The following is a 19,318-nucleotide window of genomic DNA, read 5'->3' on the forward strand; positions in this document are numbered from 1 at the left end:
TGTGTCTAGATGCTCTTTAAGAGGCCAGCGTCTCTGATGCACCAAAATCCTAATGAAAATCAAAATCCATAGTATTCATCAGCAGGGATATCTATTTCCTCAGGAAGTTTTCAGGCAATCAATTTCAAATCAGTTTTGGGATTCCTTTTAATGAAGGATGGGGAATAGAGAGGACAGATTGAGGGTGAGCTCCAGCTCCACAGGACCCATGGGAGAGGGAACTGCCCCTGCCTCTCTCTACCCCATTCTTAGCTCCTAGTCCTGCCTTTTTCTTTGTCCATGAAAATACACCCATATCAAGGCCTGGACCAGGATTTTCATGTAGTGTGTCAGAATCAGAGTGCTTGGGCTTCTGAAAGAAATACTAGAGGCAGGAAAGTGGAGAAGTAGAAAGAGGATTCAAACAGGAAGAGCATGAGAGTATTTTCTAGTATCCCAATCCAGTTCTGTCAAACTGTGAGTTTTATCATTCTTGGAGAAATGAAATCCAATTTTCCAAAAAATATTGTTATTCCAATAATAAAAACAATAGCAGCCAACAAAAGCTGAATATGTGCTGTGTATCAAAGCCCATGTTAATCACCATTCTTGGGAATCTCACTTGTGCGTCACAACAACAGTATGAAGTAGACACTATTACTGTCCTCGTTTTATAGATCAGGAAATTGAGCCTCAGTGAGGTTAAGTTATTAACCAAAGTCACTGGTAAGAATTGGTGGTGACTATATCTGAGCCCAGGCTTACTGCATTCCAGAGTCTATGCTATTAATTTTTCTGCAACATTTATTCCCTGGTGGAGAAGACCTTTGGAGCATATGCTTTTTGTTCATGGGGAATTTTTGTGAGGGATCAGCATTTTTACTATCCTATGAGGAAGTTCCAAGGGAAATAATTTGGGAAGTGTTTTTTCATTCATGGGAATGAGATAGAGGCACCCCCTATTTACTTCACCTAATCAGTTAAGGGGGCATCTATTTTCTATTAATATGCTTTATATTTATATCTCTCCACTCATATGCACATTGAACCTGCTAAAAGATCCCAATACATATACAACTCATTGTTATTTATAGTAATTACATTTTATAAAGTCACTACATACACTGAATTAGGAAGTACTAAATCTTTGTTCCCAGGGGAAATAGAGGGTTAGATTTCAGCAAGTCACATTTTCATCAACCAATCAATACTCAGCCTTATCTTCCCTTTATATTTATTTAAAGACACCAATTAATTCATATAGTTGATTTATTAACATTGAACTGATGGTTAAGGCACTATAAGTCATGCCTGAATGAAGTTTACCTAACACATGCATGTTTTTCAATAATTCACATCACAGTGTTCATGCACTTGGGAACACTAGACAGCAATTTAGCTTTAGGGCCATTATAAATACAGAAATCACCAAAAATACCCCATATGAAAATGCAAAATATGTGGCAGTAAAGAGCAAAAAGAACACTTGAGAAGTGGAATGAGAAGATAGAACATTGCTGTTTGACTTCAACTGGGAACATGGCTATCAGGCACTCAGATTCTACATTGTTCTGTGCACAAGTGTGTCTGAAAATGAAACACCATACGAATTGATCTTTGGAGACTACAAATAAATTTTAGTGAGCAGGTAAATTTACAAATATGTAATCCATTAATAAAGAACAAGTATACTCACATGTTTAAATCTGCACACACATACATAGAGAGAATGCCCAGGGCAGGAACCTACTCCAAAGACTTACTTTGCTCAGTTGACTCACCTGTTCTTTTAAAGGTAGACTTGTCATAGAATCTCTACTTTATCCACAAATTGTACAAGTCAGCAACCACACCAACTCAATGCAGTTATTTACATAATGTAAAAGAAGCTCCCTAAAAATTTAAAGCCCCTAAAAATTCACATATTAATAACTTAGACTGTTTCTCCACTATGTTCCTAAACCTAGACCCTACTTAGTAATATTATTTGATTTTTCATCACTAACATTTATTAAGTATTTTAGGCAATATACTAATATTTTTACATGTTAATTTTATCTAATCAACACGTTAATATTCATTTTAAAAAGGAAACCTCATGACTTTGAAATCCAAGTTCACAATATATACCCTATTCGCTCATTTTTCTATTCAGGCAATAGTAATTGAATGCTGACTATATTCTATAGAAAACTGCAAAGTCAGTGGTGAAAAACATTTCAACTCTTATGGCACTTAACATCTAGTGAGGAGAAACTAATATATGTCAGGGGTTACATTTTATTTAAAACAAAATTAAATAAAAAATGATGAGTGATAGGAAGATGCTATTATTTTGCACGTGAAATTTACCTCTAATAAACAAAGACCCTTACAAGAGTATTCAAAGGAACAAACAGTAAGGAAGAAAACAGAGACAAATTTCTTGGAAGCCAAATTAATAACATATTAAAATTAAGAAAGAAGAATTAGGTTCCTGCATACAATGGAAACTATCATAACTATAAAACTGAATAAAAGACACTACATTATTACCTTAGATTAAGTAGAGGAGAGTTGAAGGGAGGAGAGGATATGGAGATAAGAAGGATACTAGAATGAAACAGACATTACTACCTTATTACATATAACTGCATGACCAATGTGATTCTACAACATGTACCGTCAGAAAAATGGGAAATTATACCCCATCTATGTATGATATTTTAAAATGCATAAATGCATTCTACAGTCATGTATAACTAATTAAAACAAATTTTAAAATATTACAATAAAATGAAACACTGTTTGAAGGCATTGGAAAGTAACCAAGGCAAATAAGACTTGAGTAGCTATTATTCCAAATAGAAAAAGAAAATTTTATCAAAAAAGTCTTTATTGATTCATTAATATGGAGATAGAAGGATAGAAGCTGAATAGAAAGCAAGAGCCTTGGGCTTATAGTTGTCTCTCTAAACTGGGAGAATATTTTGGAGATTAAAGGTGCCAATTTACCTGAGATTTCAGTGATTGAAGTTCTAGAGAGGTGAAAACTTCAGAGATATAAATGTGAAATTTTAGTATACATTTTTTTTCTTGAATCATCTGCTACTACTAAAGTAAGAACCAAAAACAAAGAAGAGAAAAAAAGCAACATTACATTTTCATAGGCAATCTGGATAATGGAGTTATTACATAAGAACTTTAAGTAACTGCAGTTAATATAGGTAAACAGAAAAGGAGAAATATGGAGAACTTTACTGGAAGACTAGAATTTACAGGAAAGACAGAAAGAGGCAAAAAGAAAGGACAGAAGGAAGGAAGAAAGGAAAATATAAATTAATTTTGGAACTAAGAAATACAGTGAATGAAGAGTGATGATTTTAATTGTAGATAAAACACAGATGAATGTACCTAATCTAAACTGGAGTGTAGGTGTGTAGAAACCTCCAGATTGAGGAACATAGAGATAAGTGGATAAAAATCAAAGACAATTATGTCACATGCATACACGCGCGCACACGCACACACACACACACACACAGATATTCTCCAGAAGAACAGAGAACAGAAATAATATTCAAAAAAATAGTGGTTAAGACTTTTTCAAAACAGACAAAAAAGCATCAGTCACAGATTCAAGAATTTTCATGAAACCTCAGTAGGTTAAGTTAAAAAAGAGAAAACTATCTAAAAGATACATATTTTCAAAGCTGAAAATTGAAGATGAAAGAATAAACCTCAAAGCAATTAAAGAAAAAAGATAAATTAATTTTAAAGGGAAGTTAAGACTTACAGCTGACCCTGCAATGAAATGATAGCAATGAGAAGGCAATGGAATGATATCTAAAAATGATGAAAAAAATTTGCAATATAGAATTCTATATCCAATGAGAATACTCTTCAAAACTTAAGATGAACTAAAGACATTTTCAAGCAAGCAAAAACAGGGAAATTTTCAGCAGCAAAATATTTTTTAGTCAAAAAATAAAACAACAACAATAAAAAAATAGACAAATATGTCACATAACAGGAAAGAATGCAGAAGTAGGTAGGATAAAAGAATATTGAAAGTTCAGACAACACTAATATTAATGTTTTGTGACTTTTAAAAGCATACATAGAATTAAAATACATGAAAACAATACTATTAAAGGCAGGAATTGGGTAGGAAAATAGAAGTAAGGAGCTTACAATCTTTGCATCGGCAAGGACATGGTACATGTATTATGTAGAATGAATTAAGTTGTAACATCTAAAACAAAGTAGTGAAAGAATGTATAACCATAACCTAATAGAGGGAGGAATATCAAGGTGATATCTTAAAAATTGATTATTCCAAAAATAACACAAGAGATAAATATAAAGCAGTAAGAGAGTAGACTGAAATCTAAGTCAATCTGTGATTACAGTAAATATTAATGAATAAACTCTTCAAAGAAAAGCTGCTAAAAGATAAAAATTTTTAGACTGAATCAAAACAGAATACATACATATGCTACTTGAAGAGATGCCCATTACATGTAAAGTGACAGAAAGGTTGAAAATAAAATAATGAGAAAATACATGCCATACAAGTACTAATAAAAGATATGGTATAGCCCTACTGTTTGTGGTAAAATTTAAGTAAGTAGCATTACTTGAGATAGAGATATTTCATAATGTTAAAGTCATCAATCGAATAGGCAGACATACTGTCACATAATACATTATAAAACAAGGTTCTAAATATGTACAAAACTAATAAAATTTTATATTTGTGTATCATGTATGTATATATATATGCATATGTGTTTTATATATACACATATTAGATGTATGTACACATACATTTTTTCCATGTCTTTATTCATGTATATAATCACAATGGGTGTAGGCTGACCCCAAGCAGGGGAAGGGACACTGAAAGAGGCTCCTTTCAGTAAAGGTCTATTAGTAGAGAAGGTTACTGAGGTAGAGCTGTCAGCAATCCGTGTTCACAGTTGGGAGAAAAGCTTGCAGTCTTAGAAATCTAGTGTCTTACAGTGTCCAGGACAAGTATAAAGGAATGTAATTAATTAATGTAATTTACTAGACTACTAAAAAGAAATGGGGGAAAATCCCCATGACCCATCTCACTACTGCTAACAATGAATTGATAAAATACAATATTCATCCAGGATTAAAAAATTTAAAACCTCATTAAACATAATAATAAAAGGAAACTTCCTCAATTAAACTGTCAAAATTCATATAGAAAATGTCATACCTAGTAGTAAAATACTGAAGGTTTGCTCCCTAAACCTGGAAATAAAACAAGGGTGTCTACAATTACAACTTTTTCTTTCAAAATTATAATAGAGATACTTTGAAGTTCAATAAAGCATGAAAAATGAAATGAAAAGTTAATACTCATGTGCATATTCATGGAGAAAACTGACAAGAATCTAGAGATGAATTATTAGTTAATAACTCATTTAGTCAAGTTGCTGAATGCATAATCAATACACCAGAAGATCTTCACAGAATTCCACATACAAGCAGCAATTTAGGATAAGAATTTTAATATGGTATCATTTATAATTGAATAAAAATTTAAACACTTAAGAGCAAATGAATAAAAATGTACAAGATGTTTATACAGAAAATATAAAATATTACTGAAATAGATTTTAAAAGACTTACATAAAGGGAGGGATTATTGCAAAGATGTTCTGACTCATATTATTATAATTCCAGAAACCAAAATCTTTGAAGATTTCCATGGAAATTGATAAACTATGTCTAGATTTGATATGAAAATACTGAGATATAAAAATTACCAAAGCAGTCTTTAAGATGATGACCCACAGTTCAAAGATTTTAATATGGAGTATCCAAAATTAATAAAGTTACAAATTAAAATGGTATGGTGCACAAAGAGACAAATCAAGAGAACAAAATAGAAGATTCAAGCACGGAGCCATGGATGTTTGATTCCCTGATTTATGACCAGAGACATACTGTGGTGTATCTGGGGAAGGGTGGTCTTCTAATCCATGATACTGTGTTAATTGGCTATCCATAAAGTAAAATTTAAATCTTATCTCCTACATCACACCATATTGAAAAACTAATTCCAGGTGGGCTAAAGAAGTCAATGCGAAAACTAGCACAATAATATGCTAAGATATAATATACGAGATGTCTTTAAACAGATATGAGAATATCTTTATACTGAGGTGTAAACAAAGATTTCTAAAATAGGCCACAATGAGTGTAATTAAAAATATAGGTTCTTTTAAGAACTTCTATCACCAGATTCTAAAAAGAGAAAACTGTTCAGACTTTAACACATAAATTTGATAAGTCATATCCAGAATATAGGTGAACTATAAAAAATAAATAAGAAAGAGAAGGACAACCCAGTTTTTAAAATGGGAAAATACCTGAATAATCACCCCAGAGAGGATATCTAAATGGAAAAATGGTAATTGATAACACTAATCATTGGAAAATACATAGAAAAATCACCATAAGATTCTGAAGGGTCCTGATGAGTTTAGATTGGATTCAGATTATTTTATTTGATCTAAATTTTAATCAGGCTGGTGGGGGATGGCAAACAAGGAACAGAGGTACAGAGAGCAGAGCACATGGAACTTGAGATGACTTACTTGGCTTGAGACTGAGGATACGACCCCAAGAAGAATGTGCCTATAAGAGCTAGGCAGTGTCTCATCATATAAAGACAATACTCTGGTCCTATGAGGGAATCAGTGATGATCATGAAACAGAAGCAGAAATTTAGTCTCACATAGTTTCTAAAGAAAGCGATGTCAGTGCACCGTAACCACCCGGGAAGGGATGCCTGGGACGATTTTGGTCCAAAGTTATAAAATATGACAAATCCTAATCTAAACATATCGGCAGAGTCACAGATATGTGGAGTGTTTTACTGATGTAATCAAATCCACTTTACAACCATTAATGGATCAAGCAAACCCACAATGAGATAAGACCCCACACTGACGATACCAAGTGTCAGTGAGGAGACACTGTAAGTGGGGCTCTCCTAGCCTGGTGGGAGGAATGTCAACTGATAGTCCCTTTGGGAGCCTTTTGGCTGTACATACAAAGGTGAACATACATTTACCTATGACGCAGTGACATCAGCCCTAGATATATACCTAAGAGAAATGAAGGCTTACATATACAAACTTGTACAAGAATATTCATAACAATCTTATTCAAAATAGCTCAAACCTGAAAACTATCTAAATGTCTGTCAGTAGTGAAATAGATAATGACTGAGGTTTACTTCTCAAATGCCATGAAAAAGAAGAAATTATCTGTGGTTTCAGACATCCACCAGGGAGGTCAAAATGTATCCCCTGTGGATAACAGCAGACTTCTGTACGTAGATTGAGTGGGGCAAGACCATGAGGGAACTGGGAACTCAACCCGAGTGGAGACCTAGGTAATACTCACTGTTTCCCATTCTCCCCTGAACCCACTAAATTCAGGTATTCATCCCAATCATTTTAAATAAGGCATCTTATCCTTGTCTTTAGAAGAAAAACAAAGTGGCTGATATATCTTCTTTCTTTCCCTTTCTCTTTTTCTCTAATTCTTCTTTTCCCAATCCCCTTCCCTTCTTTCTGTTTTCCTATCCCCCCCTTTCTCTTCTTATTTTCTCTCTTTTCTTATATTTTCCTCATTTTGTCCTCCCGTTTCTTCACTTTTTCCTTCCCTTTCTCCCTCCCTTCCTCATTTCCTGTCTCCCTCCAACTCTCAGATAGAAAAAAGGAAATTCAACCAGAACTCAAACTCGACCTACTGCATCTTCATGGTCAACAAGCCCTACGCCATCACCTGCTCCGTGGTGGCCTTCTACATCCCGTTTCTCCTCATGGTGCTGGCCTATTATCGCATCTACGTCACCGCCAAGGAGCATGCCCACCAGATCCAGATGTTGCAGCGGGCAGGAGCCCCCTCAGAGGGCAGGCCCCAGCCAGCTGACCAGCACAGCACTCATCGCATGAGGACAGAGACCAAAGCGGCCAAGACCCTGTGCATCATAATGGGTTGCTTCTGCCTCTGCTGGGCTCCATTCTTTGTCACCAATATTGTGGATCCTTTCATAGACTACACTGTGCCCGGGCAGGTGTGGACTGCTTTCCTCTGGCTCGGCTATATCAATTCTGGGCTGAATCCCTTCCTCTACGCCTTCTTGAACAAGTCTTTCAGACGTGCCTTCCTCATCATCCTCTGTTGTGACGATGAACGCTACAGAAGACCTTCCATTCTAGGCCAGACTGTCCCCTGTTCAACCACAACCATTAACGGATCCACGCATGTACTGAGGTGAGTGTTTAGGGCCCATTTGGTTCATTTGCTTTATTTATAAGGGGTAATGCTCCAGCCTTCTGTTTCTAGGAGGTTTATTTCTGAAAACCTGCACAGGGTTTGCAGAGCTTATGGAAGATTGTACCATTTGATCATGAAATAAAGTAGTGGGATAGGACTCTGGCTGTGGAGGGAGAACTAACCCACATTCTGACCTGATCTCTTAGTTCTCTGACTTTAGGGAGGTCATTTAACAATTCTGAGCCTGATTTTTTTTTCCAGATTATAATTGCTTTATCTACATCACAGGATTTTTGTGAGGATCAAATTAGCTACCATGTGGTGCACATAGCATAGATCCTGACACCTGGTAAGCACTAAGGAAAGGTGATCTGCCACTCTCTAAAGGTAGTATCTCAAAGGAGTAATCAAAAGCATGGACTTAAAGCAGGCTGGTCCTTATCCTGATTCTCAGTGCCCCTACTCACCTTCTGTATAATCATTCTTGCATTTGCTTTCCTCAAATATAGAAACAACAATAAGGATAGTGTCATTCTCACTGGATTTTTGTGACAATTAGAAATAATGTATTTATAGGGCCTGACACAGAGTAAGTGCTCATACTATTACTAATAATCTGATTAATATAAATAGAACTGTTAGTAATCTCATAGTGCCTGATAGTCTAAGATAGCCCTAAAGTAATGTAAACAACTCAAATAAACAGAATAATATACAATAGTAATGCCATATGATAAATGATGTAATGGAGGAATGTACTACCTCAAAGAAGGGTATGAGTAGGAAGAAAGCTGATTTTGGCTGAAGGAATTCAAAAAGGCTTCACAGAAAGGCATTTTTATAAGAATTTGAGACATGGAGAGCATATCAGGAAGCAGACAGAAGAACAGGAAGAAGGAAATAGAATATGAAAGCATAGAGAGGTTAAGTGACCTACCCAAGTTCACACAGGTTGGTGGAGGTTGAAGTGACATTGGAGCTGAATGTTCATAGCTAGTCCCTGAGAACTTTCTGGTCACACTGTGATAGAATTTTTCTCGACTATTAAAAGTCATGTGTAATACGGATGTTCATTCTGTAGCAAAGTGAGTTATCAGTGGTGTTTTCTTTTTTGCCCTGAGAGACATTGGAATTCCTAAAGAGCAGCTCCTTTTTGACACAAGCATTTAGTTATTCTGATGATGTCAGTATTCAGCTGTGCTGGCAGCTGAAAATTAGGGAATTTTCGTTTACTTGTGTTAGAAAAGAAGAAGAGAAAACAGAACTACTGTGAAATATAAACACAATGTCACAGAGACTCCTCAGAAGCATGAATCCAATTTTTAGCTACCAGTGTGGGCAGTCTTGGACCTAAAGCCTTAGTGTGGGGTGGAGGTCCCAGCTGGTGGAAGCCCCCAAAGGATCCTCTAAGAGTTTGATAGTCTCTCCTAATTATTATGCCTTACTGAGTGTCAGAGAAGGAATCCAACCACAAAGTGAGTATAAGAATTTCTGTGTGGGTGCTGGAGAGTTTTTTAGCTATTTAAGCTCGCAGTTACCTAAGTACAGGCTGTCAGTGAGTTGCAAACATCATATGTTTCAGCAATACGTGTCCTAACACCGTTGTTTATAAGTTGGTGGCTTTTTCCCCGCAGACACCAACACAGAAAGAACTTGGAAGTTTCTAGGGCAGCTCAAGAAAGCCTGTTTTACTAACATGGTACAATTTTTTTCCTCTTATTTTTTAGTAATGTGTAGTATGTTATCAAGCAAAGAGATGGAGGTTTAGCAATAGCTTACAGATGTGTCCTCCGTATTCATTCCTTATACCTCGTCATGAGATCATGAAAGTACAGGAAGCCGGATGGAGGTATTTTTCTGTGGGGATGAGGAGTCTTAGTAAAGGGAATGAAGCCTATGCAGAGAAGAAAAAACTATTTCCAACCTGAATCCACTGCAGGGTAACTCTTACAGGGACAGGAGTTGTGCCCATTTGATTCACAGAAATAAACAAAATTGTCAACATGATATACATATAGGAACTTAAACTTTTGATGAATAAATCACAAATGAGCTCTCCAAACCAATTGTTTTAACATAATGCATCTTAAGATGATTCTGCAATTTTCTTAAAAATTCCTCAAGTACATCATCAACAAATTCAGGTGAATTCAAGAAATATAAAGCCAAAAAAAACCAAAAAGTAAAATCAATTTTTATCCTGCTAATGCTTATCCCCAGAGACAACAATTAACATTAATCTGGAGATCTTTTCAATGTATTTATAAACATTCATAAAAACATAAAATCATAGCTTTTTCTCCCATTACTTTATATAAATGGTACCACTGGATGTGTACTTCTCTATATCTTGCTTTTTATTCTTTAACAGCACAGTTTAAAGATAATTCTATTGGAGAACGTACAGATATAGCTCATTCTTTTTTAGCTGTTCCATACTCTTTTGTACTAAAAATACATATTAAATGTATTTTTAATTATTTAATTATTTTCCATTAGTGGGCACGTAGGTATTTCCAAATTTTTGCTATTACTAACTGTACTATATAGAGCTCTGAACATATTTTTTTGTGCATGTGCCAGTATTTCTTTCTGAGAGCTACAAAAAGCAAAATTGTTAATTAACATGTGGCCACATTTAGGATTGACCTCCAAGAACACTGCGGCAATTTTATGTTCTCATTAACAGGATATGAGAGTGTTCTTTAGTCTTTTCCCTCACCAATATTGATTATTATCCATCTTTTCTCATTTTGTTAATTAAAAAGACACTCTCATTTAATTCACAATTCTCAGATTTCTTGTCAGGTTGAAACTATTTTAAATTAATTCTTAACTCTTCATATTTGACCTTCATGGACTATATCTTTCTATGCTTTATCCTTTTGGTGACAACTTTGTTGTATTTTTCTTATTAATTTCTGGTGTTCAATATAATATTCTGGATATTAATCCTTTAGTATCTGATTTGCAATACATCTCCTCTTCTTCTGCTTGGTTTTTAACTTTAGACAACTTTTATCTTCTAGATATTTCCAATTTTGAAAACAGTCTTTTTCTTTGACCTCCTGAAGTCAGCCCAGCTTGTTTCTTAAAACTCCTCCTACATCATATTTCCTAAACCTTGCAGTTCCCTGGTTTTCCTCCTAAGTCCTAGCAACCCCTTCTCCATCCCTCTGAGGAGCTCTTCCTTCTCTGTCTGGCCTCTCGCTGTTGGAACTGTTCAGTGCCTGGTTCTTGCTACTCTTCTCCACCATACTCTTCCTCTGTATGATGGACTGCACCACCCAGTGCAGTGCCATCTTCATGCTGTCAGCTTTCCCTTTGATTATAATCTCAAGTTTGCAGTTCTCCTCTGGGCTCCAGATCAGAAGATCCAATTTTCTTCCTGAAAATGTACACTATGTAGATGTCTGTTAGGAATCTCAACTATAATGCAACCAAACAGAACTCTTGGTTCTATATTGCTCCTCCATCTAGCCACAAGATTCCTGAGTCTTCCCTATCCAAGTAGATTCAGCTTCTATCATGTTTCTTACATTTCTGAGTCATTTCTTTAGAAGGATGACTGAAATATTTAAAAAGAAAAAATAACCAAAGTGTGATCAGGAGGCTACTTGTGCTAATATCACCTAATAGCTTGGAAAAAGAACAGATTCCTGGAACCCATTCACTCAATTCATGGTCAGGCTAGTAAAATAACATTTTAATGAAGATGAATATTAAGCTTATGAATATTAAGCTTTAAGAATGACAGTCTCCTGGAGCTCCAGTGGCACAATCGGTTAGTGTGTGGTACTTATAAGAACGACAGTCCCAGATTTTCATGGATCAGAATGATGAGTCAGGGATTCAGGTTATGGCACATATTGTAGCTTGTTGGGTTCTTATAATGTCTCTTAAAGGGTAATAGTTTGATCTGAGGATAACTAGTAAAGTGCAATAGAAAGTTCCTTTTGAAAGCTTGCCTCAGTTCAGCCATGCCCAGTTTAAGACAAATGGTTCTCCTTAATTTGGAGACAGTATGACTACGTAGACATGCCTTGTGGCCACGACTAGGTGACAGGTGGTAAGAACAGGTTATTATAATTTGATTTGGGATTCTTTGGGGATTTGATTTTGGGGTTCTTTGTCTATTGAATTAATGCTGAGGACCTTGCTATTCTTGTTCACTGCTGTTTCCTGAGGGCCTAGTTAAATGTGCCTGCAACACTGCAGAACTTGGCAAGGGGTTGAAGGAAGGCTTCTTTCCTGGCCTTGCTTCTCTGTTTAACCACCTCTATGATGCTTAGCTCAGATAATGCAAGGCAGAGCAGGGACTCAAGGTGCTATTACTTTAGAAAGAGATTCTCTCTGTGAAATCTGCTAAGGATTTCAGTTTTGGTTTTGTGGATAAATAATCCCTGACTTCCTATCTCACTATCTCATTGTGAAAATCAAACAAAATAGTGGATGTGAAGTCATTTTGCTAACTACGTAGTTCTATCCATACGGGAAAGATAATTTTAAGAACAGACTTCTGATAAATTAGGCAACACAGAGATTGCATACAGAGTTGGGCTATGGAGATGGGTTTTTCTTCTCTCCTACAGGACTTAGATATCTTTTCTATTTCCCAAGTTCAAATCTAACTCAAACTTAAGACATGGCCAATTTTTAAGAAGGTGAGAACCTCTGGAAGTACTTTCCAGAGAATTCATTGCTCATCTAATTTATTTAATGGTGATCATCCTCCTTTATCCTCCCATAAGCCCCAAGATAGGCAAGTTTTCCATTGACTTAAAGATCGCTAGAGCTGTTATGATTTGGATGTGAGGTGTCCCCCCAAAGCTCATATGTGAGACAATGCAAGGAGGATTAGAAGAGAAATGATTGTTATAAGAACCTTAATCTAATCAGCTATTTAATCCCTGATATGGATTAACTGGATGGTAATTATGGGCTGGTAGAGTGTTGCTGGATGAAGTGGGTTCCTGGGGGTGTGCCTTTGGGTTATATATTTTGTTCTTTTTGAGTAGAGCTCTCTCTCTCTCTCCTTCCTGGGCTCCATGTCCTGAGCCATTTTCCTCCACCAAACCCTTCTGCTATGATGTCCTGTCTCACCTCAGGTCCTGAGGAATGGAGTTGGCCATCTATGGACTTTGAATGCTGAAACCACAAGCCCCCAAATAAACTTTTCCTCCTTTAATTGTTCTTGTCAAGTGTTTTGGTTGCAGCAATGAAAATCAAAACAAAACTGTTTAAAACAGCTGTGTAGACTAGGGTAACCACTAGCCACATGTGCCTGTTTGCATTTTATCATAAGTAAAAAGAAATAAAACTACAAGTTAAATTACTTGGTCATCCCAGTCACATTCCAAGTGCTAATTAGCCTCTACCTATAAGTAGTAAATTGGCTTCTGGATTAGACAGTGAAAATGTAGAACATTTCTAAGATTACAAAAAGTTCTAAGAGTACAAAAAGAGCTCTAGAACTTTATGAACATTCTCTCTGGAAGGAAGCAATGCGACTTTTCTTCAGATTTTCTAACTCTTCTTATCAATCAAAGCCAAATAATAAATAAATCAATTCTAGTGGATGTACTATATAGATCTTTGACATTTCCATGCAGAAGGTCAGTACATTCAGATTTATATAGAGTCAACAGAAAAGGAAATTATCAGATAGATAAAAAGTAAAAATGAGAAGAGTCAAAGAAAATGAGCTCCTCCTCCAAATAAATAAGAACTATTCTTCTGGGTTATTGCCCTTTATTGTTTCCTTTGTAAGTAACAATTATCAGCATTTATAATTGCATTTTTATTAAATGATTGTCTGTCTCTCCAGACTGTCTGTACATGAGGGCAGTAACATGTCTCTTTCACTCCCTAGTTTACCCAGGGTGCAGACATTGCTCAATTAATAAATTTGTTGAATGGATAGATGAATAGCCTATTGTTTATCTGAACTGTATGCTGGAATAAGTTTTCATCACTTAAAATATCCATTATTGGGTTCACGATGTAGCTCAGTGGTAGATCACTTGCTTAGCATGTGCAAAGCCCTGCATTCCATCCCCGGCACCACAAAAAAGTATTATTGTTTTTATTATTATTATTACTATTATTTCAGTATTGCAGGTGGAACCCAGGGGCATTTTACCACAGAGCTATATCTCCAGCCACCCACTCTTTGTTTTGAAACAGGATTTTGCTAAGTTGCTGAGACTGACCATAAATTTGTGATCCTCCTGCCTAAGCCCCCAGAGTCACTGGGATTACAGGGATGTGCCCCTGTGCCTAAATAAATATCTATTAATTTAGTGGCTAAAATGGTAGTTTTCCACCGTGAAAATACTTGTCAACTTTTCAAATCATCACACCCAGATTTTTTTTTTTTAAATAAAGGTTTTTCACAATGAATTGGAAGATTTTGACCCATAGATAAAGAAATAATTTACGTTTGATTCACTTTGGAGCCTTAGAGGTTTCTACTAATGTTGGAAAGGTTCTTGACATTTAAAAGACATTTCTTATGCCCTTTAACTTGAACTTTGGAGATTACAATTGGATTCAACATTTACCTCATTGTTTTGAGTCAAAGCAGACTTAATCCAGGTGAATCAAAGATAGATGAAGATGACATTGTCTTACCTCCCTTAACCCCTTGGATCAGCTACATAATTTTCAGGCCCCAAACAAAATGAAAATATGGACTGCTAGTTCAAAATACCAGAGAAAATTGCCCTGAAGTACTAAAAATATAAAACTTCCATTTTCCACTGTGCCTCTCTATCTCTTTGTTGGTTTTTATATCTATTTACCCTTGTTTAGAAGAAAAAAAATAGTTATTCCCATAACAATTAAAATTCTTCTCTATATCATACAATACTAGTTTTAAATGAAAATATAGAATCATTTAATGTATACATAGAATTATCAAAATTACACAAGTCATATTTTCTGATGTATTTTTTGTGTGTGTGTGTTTTACCAGAACAGAGTACAAAGCTAACTCAAACTGTTTTTATTTCACTTCTTCATATATACATATTCCATTGATTTTCACAAGTTCAAATATAATAGTTATTGAGAATTTCAAGATGATAACAGCATAGCATTAAAGCCAGCCCTGGATCCCTACCTGACTGCACCCACAAATTGGCCCTATTCCCAAACCTGCTCCAATTCTAACATGAAATAACTTCTCAGAAAACATAATCTTGAAATCACACAAGGAAAACAGGGACAACTTCCAACGAGCTCCACTTGCCTCACTGAATACTCAGGATTAGAAAAGTTAGGACTGTTTTTGGAATGTACCTGTTAATCAGATGGCCTAAAGTCACCTCCAGGATAAATGGTTTTAGGCTGAAACATTTCTCTCCCATTGAGATGTTGGTGGAGGATAAGTTCCTGTCTTTGATATAGTGGCTGCAGAGGCTAGCATTTGGCAGACCTGGGGTCAGTCCTGCCAGTTATCTACAGATTAGTATCAATATGACTTCGAGCATGTGGCCAAATATTCTGGGTTTGTTTCCTCATGTGAAAATGGAGATAGTATTAGAACTCATCTTACAGGGCTTTTGTTAAGGTTAGCTATGATGACATGTGCAGGGCTAAGCCTGGCCTCTATTACATAGAAAGCACTCAATGAATCGAAAACATTATAACTATTGTCATTGTATATATATAGCATCCTTCACATCTAGAAAAAACAGCCTTCTCCAGTTTTACAGCTGTTTTCTCAACTTCTTTTTAAGTATCTCCTAAGAAATGAGTCAGTAAAAAATCCCTATTTCTAAATGCTGCTCTTTAAATAAGGAATGCAGAGCTCCCTCTGCTAAAAGAAAAGCCAGAAATTAGTTAAATTAATCACACTGTTTATAAATAATTATTTAAGCAACATGAGGCAAGACTTGTTTCCTGGGTACATCGTGCCCTGTGCTGAACAGTTGGACTGTTATTTTGAATAAGCCTTCTGGCTTCCAGATTACCTGTAGGCATTTCTTTGACCAACATAAAAGATGCTAACCATACCACACAAGCTGAGTACACTGTGTGTGTATTTGTTTTCCCTCTTTTGCTCTGTAGGTGTACCTCTCCTCAGGGTGCTAGAGTTCCAAGTATCAGCCCTCTGAGGTTGGCACCCACAGTGAAGAGGGATTATGCATGCTGGTCTTATGCAGGGCAAGCCCCAAATAATGTTTAAATCTTGAAATGCCCAGAGTGGTATATCTGAGGTCAAGAATGGAGGCAGTATGGTAGAAGGTACTGGTCCTCCATCCTGCCTGCATGTTAGAGCTACTTGGGAGCTCTTAAATAATACCTGGGCTCCATGTACAGAGATGCTATTTTATTTGGTCTGGTTGGAGACCAGAAATCCATATATTTTAAAAGCTCTGTTGAACAGCAGGGTTGAGAATCACCAGTATACAGAAAGAGCAGGATTCCTGTCTTCTAATCCCTTATTGATTACCAATCAGACCTCATCCTCAGCAGTAATAAAATGAGGAAATTGAATTAGATGATGCTCTCAGTAGGCCTAGATTCATATCTTAGACTACGGAGATCATGTGAGTTTAAAGCCATAGTTCTCAACTGATGTGATTTTGTTTATCAGGGAACATTTGGCAATATCTGGAGGCATTTTTGGTTGTCACAACTGGCATGTCACTGGCATTCAGTGGTAGGAGGCCAGGGTTGTTGGTAAAAATTTGATAGTGCGCGGGACAGCTCTCCACAATAAGTAATTGCCTGACCCCAATTTTCAAGACTCTGCCAAGGTTAAAATAAAAACCTTAATTTAAACTAGTCACCTGGGTTTTACAACAGAGAATTTCCGGTCATTGCCAGGGGACAGTAGGAGAGTCTTCAACAAAGCTAGGAGGCACAGCCTCTGTACCATTTGGATCTTTTTAAGCCCTTACCATTCTCAAGACAAGATGAGCCCCATAGAAGATGATCAGAGCTCTCCCTGGGAGAAAGGGTGCTGAACTTCCATGGCTGGAGTGTTGGCAGTAACCTTGCAGATAAGCCTTTCCACAAGGCAGGCTCTATGCTCTTGTTCTCTTACAGCATGTACTTGGCAAGGACACAGCCCTCCCAATTTAGTCAGAGCAGCTGTTCAGGAAGGAATCGCCTCCAAAGCACACTAAGAGACCCACTGGAAAACCATACCCCCATGGAAATGCGTGTTTGCTCCATAGTGAAATGATGTAGGTCCCGGGCCTATGAAGTAGTAGGAGCTTATCTTATAAAAGAAAATGACAAATGGGAGTATTTTTGGAAGAAGGTAGATACCATGACTTTTTTCCTGCAGGGTTCAAGATATATGAAGAACAGTGGGAGAAACAAGGGATGCTGGGCTTAGAGAAAAGAAAACTCAGAACATAAGCATTGTTTTTATATTTAAAGGGCTGCTATGGGAAAATGACATTTGATTTGTTCTTCATGGAGTAAATGATAGAAATAGGATACAAAGAATTAGGGTTATAAGAATACATATTTTAGTCCAAAGTAGAATAGTAGGAACTTACTTAGAATAGTAGGAACTAACTTAGAATAGTAGGAACCTTACTCAGGGAGTTCCTACTAGAGTGGAAAGAGAAAATTGGATGACGGATGACCAGTAAAAAGTGCTGACTGCCTGTCAGCCACCAGTCAGAATTTCTGAGGAAGGGGTGAGATATTGAATGAGATGTTCTTAGATCTGCCTTAAAATTCTATGAGTTCCAGAATCACAGGCATCTTCTCACAGTTCAGCTAAAATACAGGAAAGAACAAAATCTACTTCAGTCTTCTCATTTGGTTGAAGCTGGAGAACATCTGGAAAGATTACCTGTGAGTAGAGATGTTGTAAGTGATAATGGAAATTTCAGGGGTCATTGTCTTCTTTTGATGATTCTTCTAGCAATCTGTGGCAGGTGGGAAATTTAGACACTTCTAAAGGAGACAGTCATCCAAAGTTCTATAGATGCTCAGTAGTATAGAAGTGATTTAATACCTGAAATTGCACTTGGGGAAGAGATTAGTCCTACCCATAGGTCAGGATAACTTTTTGTTGTTTGGACCTTGAATATTAATGGAATTACTGCTTAAAGATTTGCAATGAAATGGAGTTGGTATTAAGAAGACCTCCCCTCCTTTTTTTCATATAGAGACAGTTAGGACAAGGTCCTCAGCCTTTGAAAAGCACAGGCAGCATCCTAGTCTGGGAGGAACCTGTTTACCATTGAAGAAGTTTAGTGTTAGGGATAAAAGCACAGGAGTTAGCATTTGATAAATCCATTTGCTTCTGGTCCTGCTTCCTTGAAGCTAAGTGATTCTGGGTATGCTAACTAATATCTTTCTGAGCAAAATAAGGGCAAAGATGGTTCTGACCTAATAAGACAGTTGTGAGGCTTGTATGGATACTGTGCACACCGAGCCTGGGGCACATCAAATTATTGATAAGTTGTATTCTCTTAATCGTAATCATCATCCTCTTATAAGACAAAAAGGCAGGAACAAGCCTTCTATTTCTAAAACACTGGTTCACTCTCAGAATAGGGTATGAAAGAAATGGCGTGTTGTCAAAAATAACCATTAAGTCTTCCTGAAAAAGAACAGGGTAATTCCTAGGTAGTGGGCTGGTGAAGAGGAGGAAGCATGCTTCAATTACAAGGAGGAGAATTGAGGGGTAAGGGGGCATGCAGAAAGTTCACGCTTCTGTCCTTCTGGGAATGCTGCAAAGTCTTTAATCCTGGAGCAGGGAGCCTCATCAGATGGCCTCTCCTTATAGAAACAGACTGAGCACACTCTGCGTTATATTCAACCAAAGTGCCAGGAATCGACTTTTCACAAAATTATTTCTGAATTGCTGTTTCTCTTTTCCATGCCTATTTCAGGTTATTTTTAACAAGATTCTTAGAAACATTTCACAGTTAGAATTGCTCTTGGAGAGTTTTTTTATTCTCTAAGAAATGAGTGAATCCTTATTTTGATAAACCTGACAAACAAATATATTTGGTGTCTGCTCATGTTCTTTTATGAGCAGACTCTCCTCTTCTTT

General features: G+C 36.5%; 1 protein-coding gene across 1 annotated transcript in view; it reads left to right on the plus strand.

Moving 5' to 3' along the window:
• Htr4 (5-hydroxytryptamine receptor 4) overlaps nt 1–19,318 on the plus strand; it is a 96,285-nt gene that overhangs the window by 25,220 nt on the left and 51,747 nt on the right. Inside the window, exon 5 of the mRNA XM_071612799.1 lies at nt 7,715–8,283. Coding sequence (XP_071468900.1) covers nt 7,715–8,283 — 569 coding nt within the window. The remainder of the gene's footprint in view (nt 1–7,714; nt 8,284–19,318) is intronic.

Source organism: Marmota flaviventris, chromosome 5 (assembly GCF_047511675.1).
Source record: "Marmota flaviventris isolate mMarFla1 chromosome 5, mMarFla1.hap1, whole genome shotgun sequence".
NCBI lineage: Eukaryota > Metazoa > Chordata > Mammalia > Rodentia > Sciuridae > Marmota > Marmota flaviventris.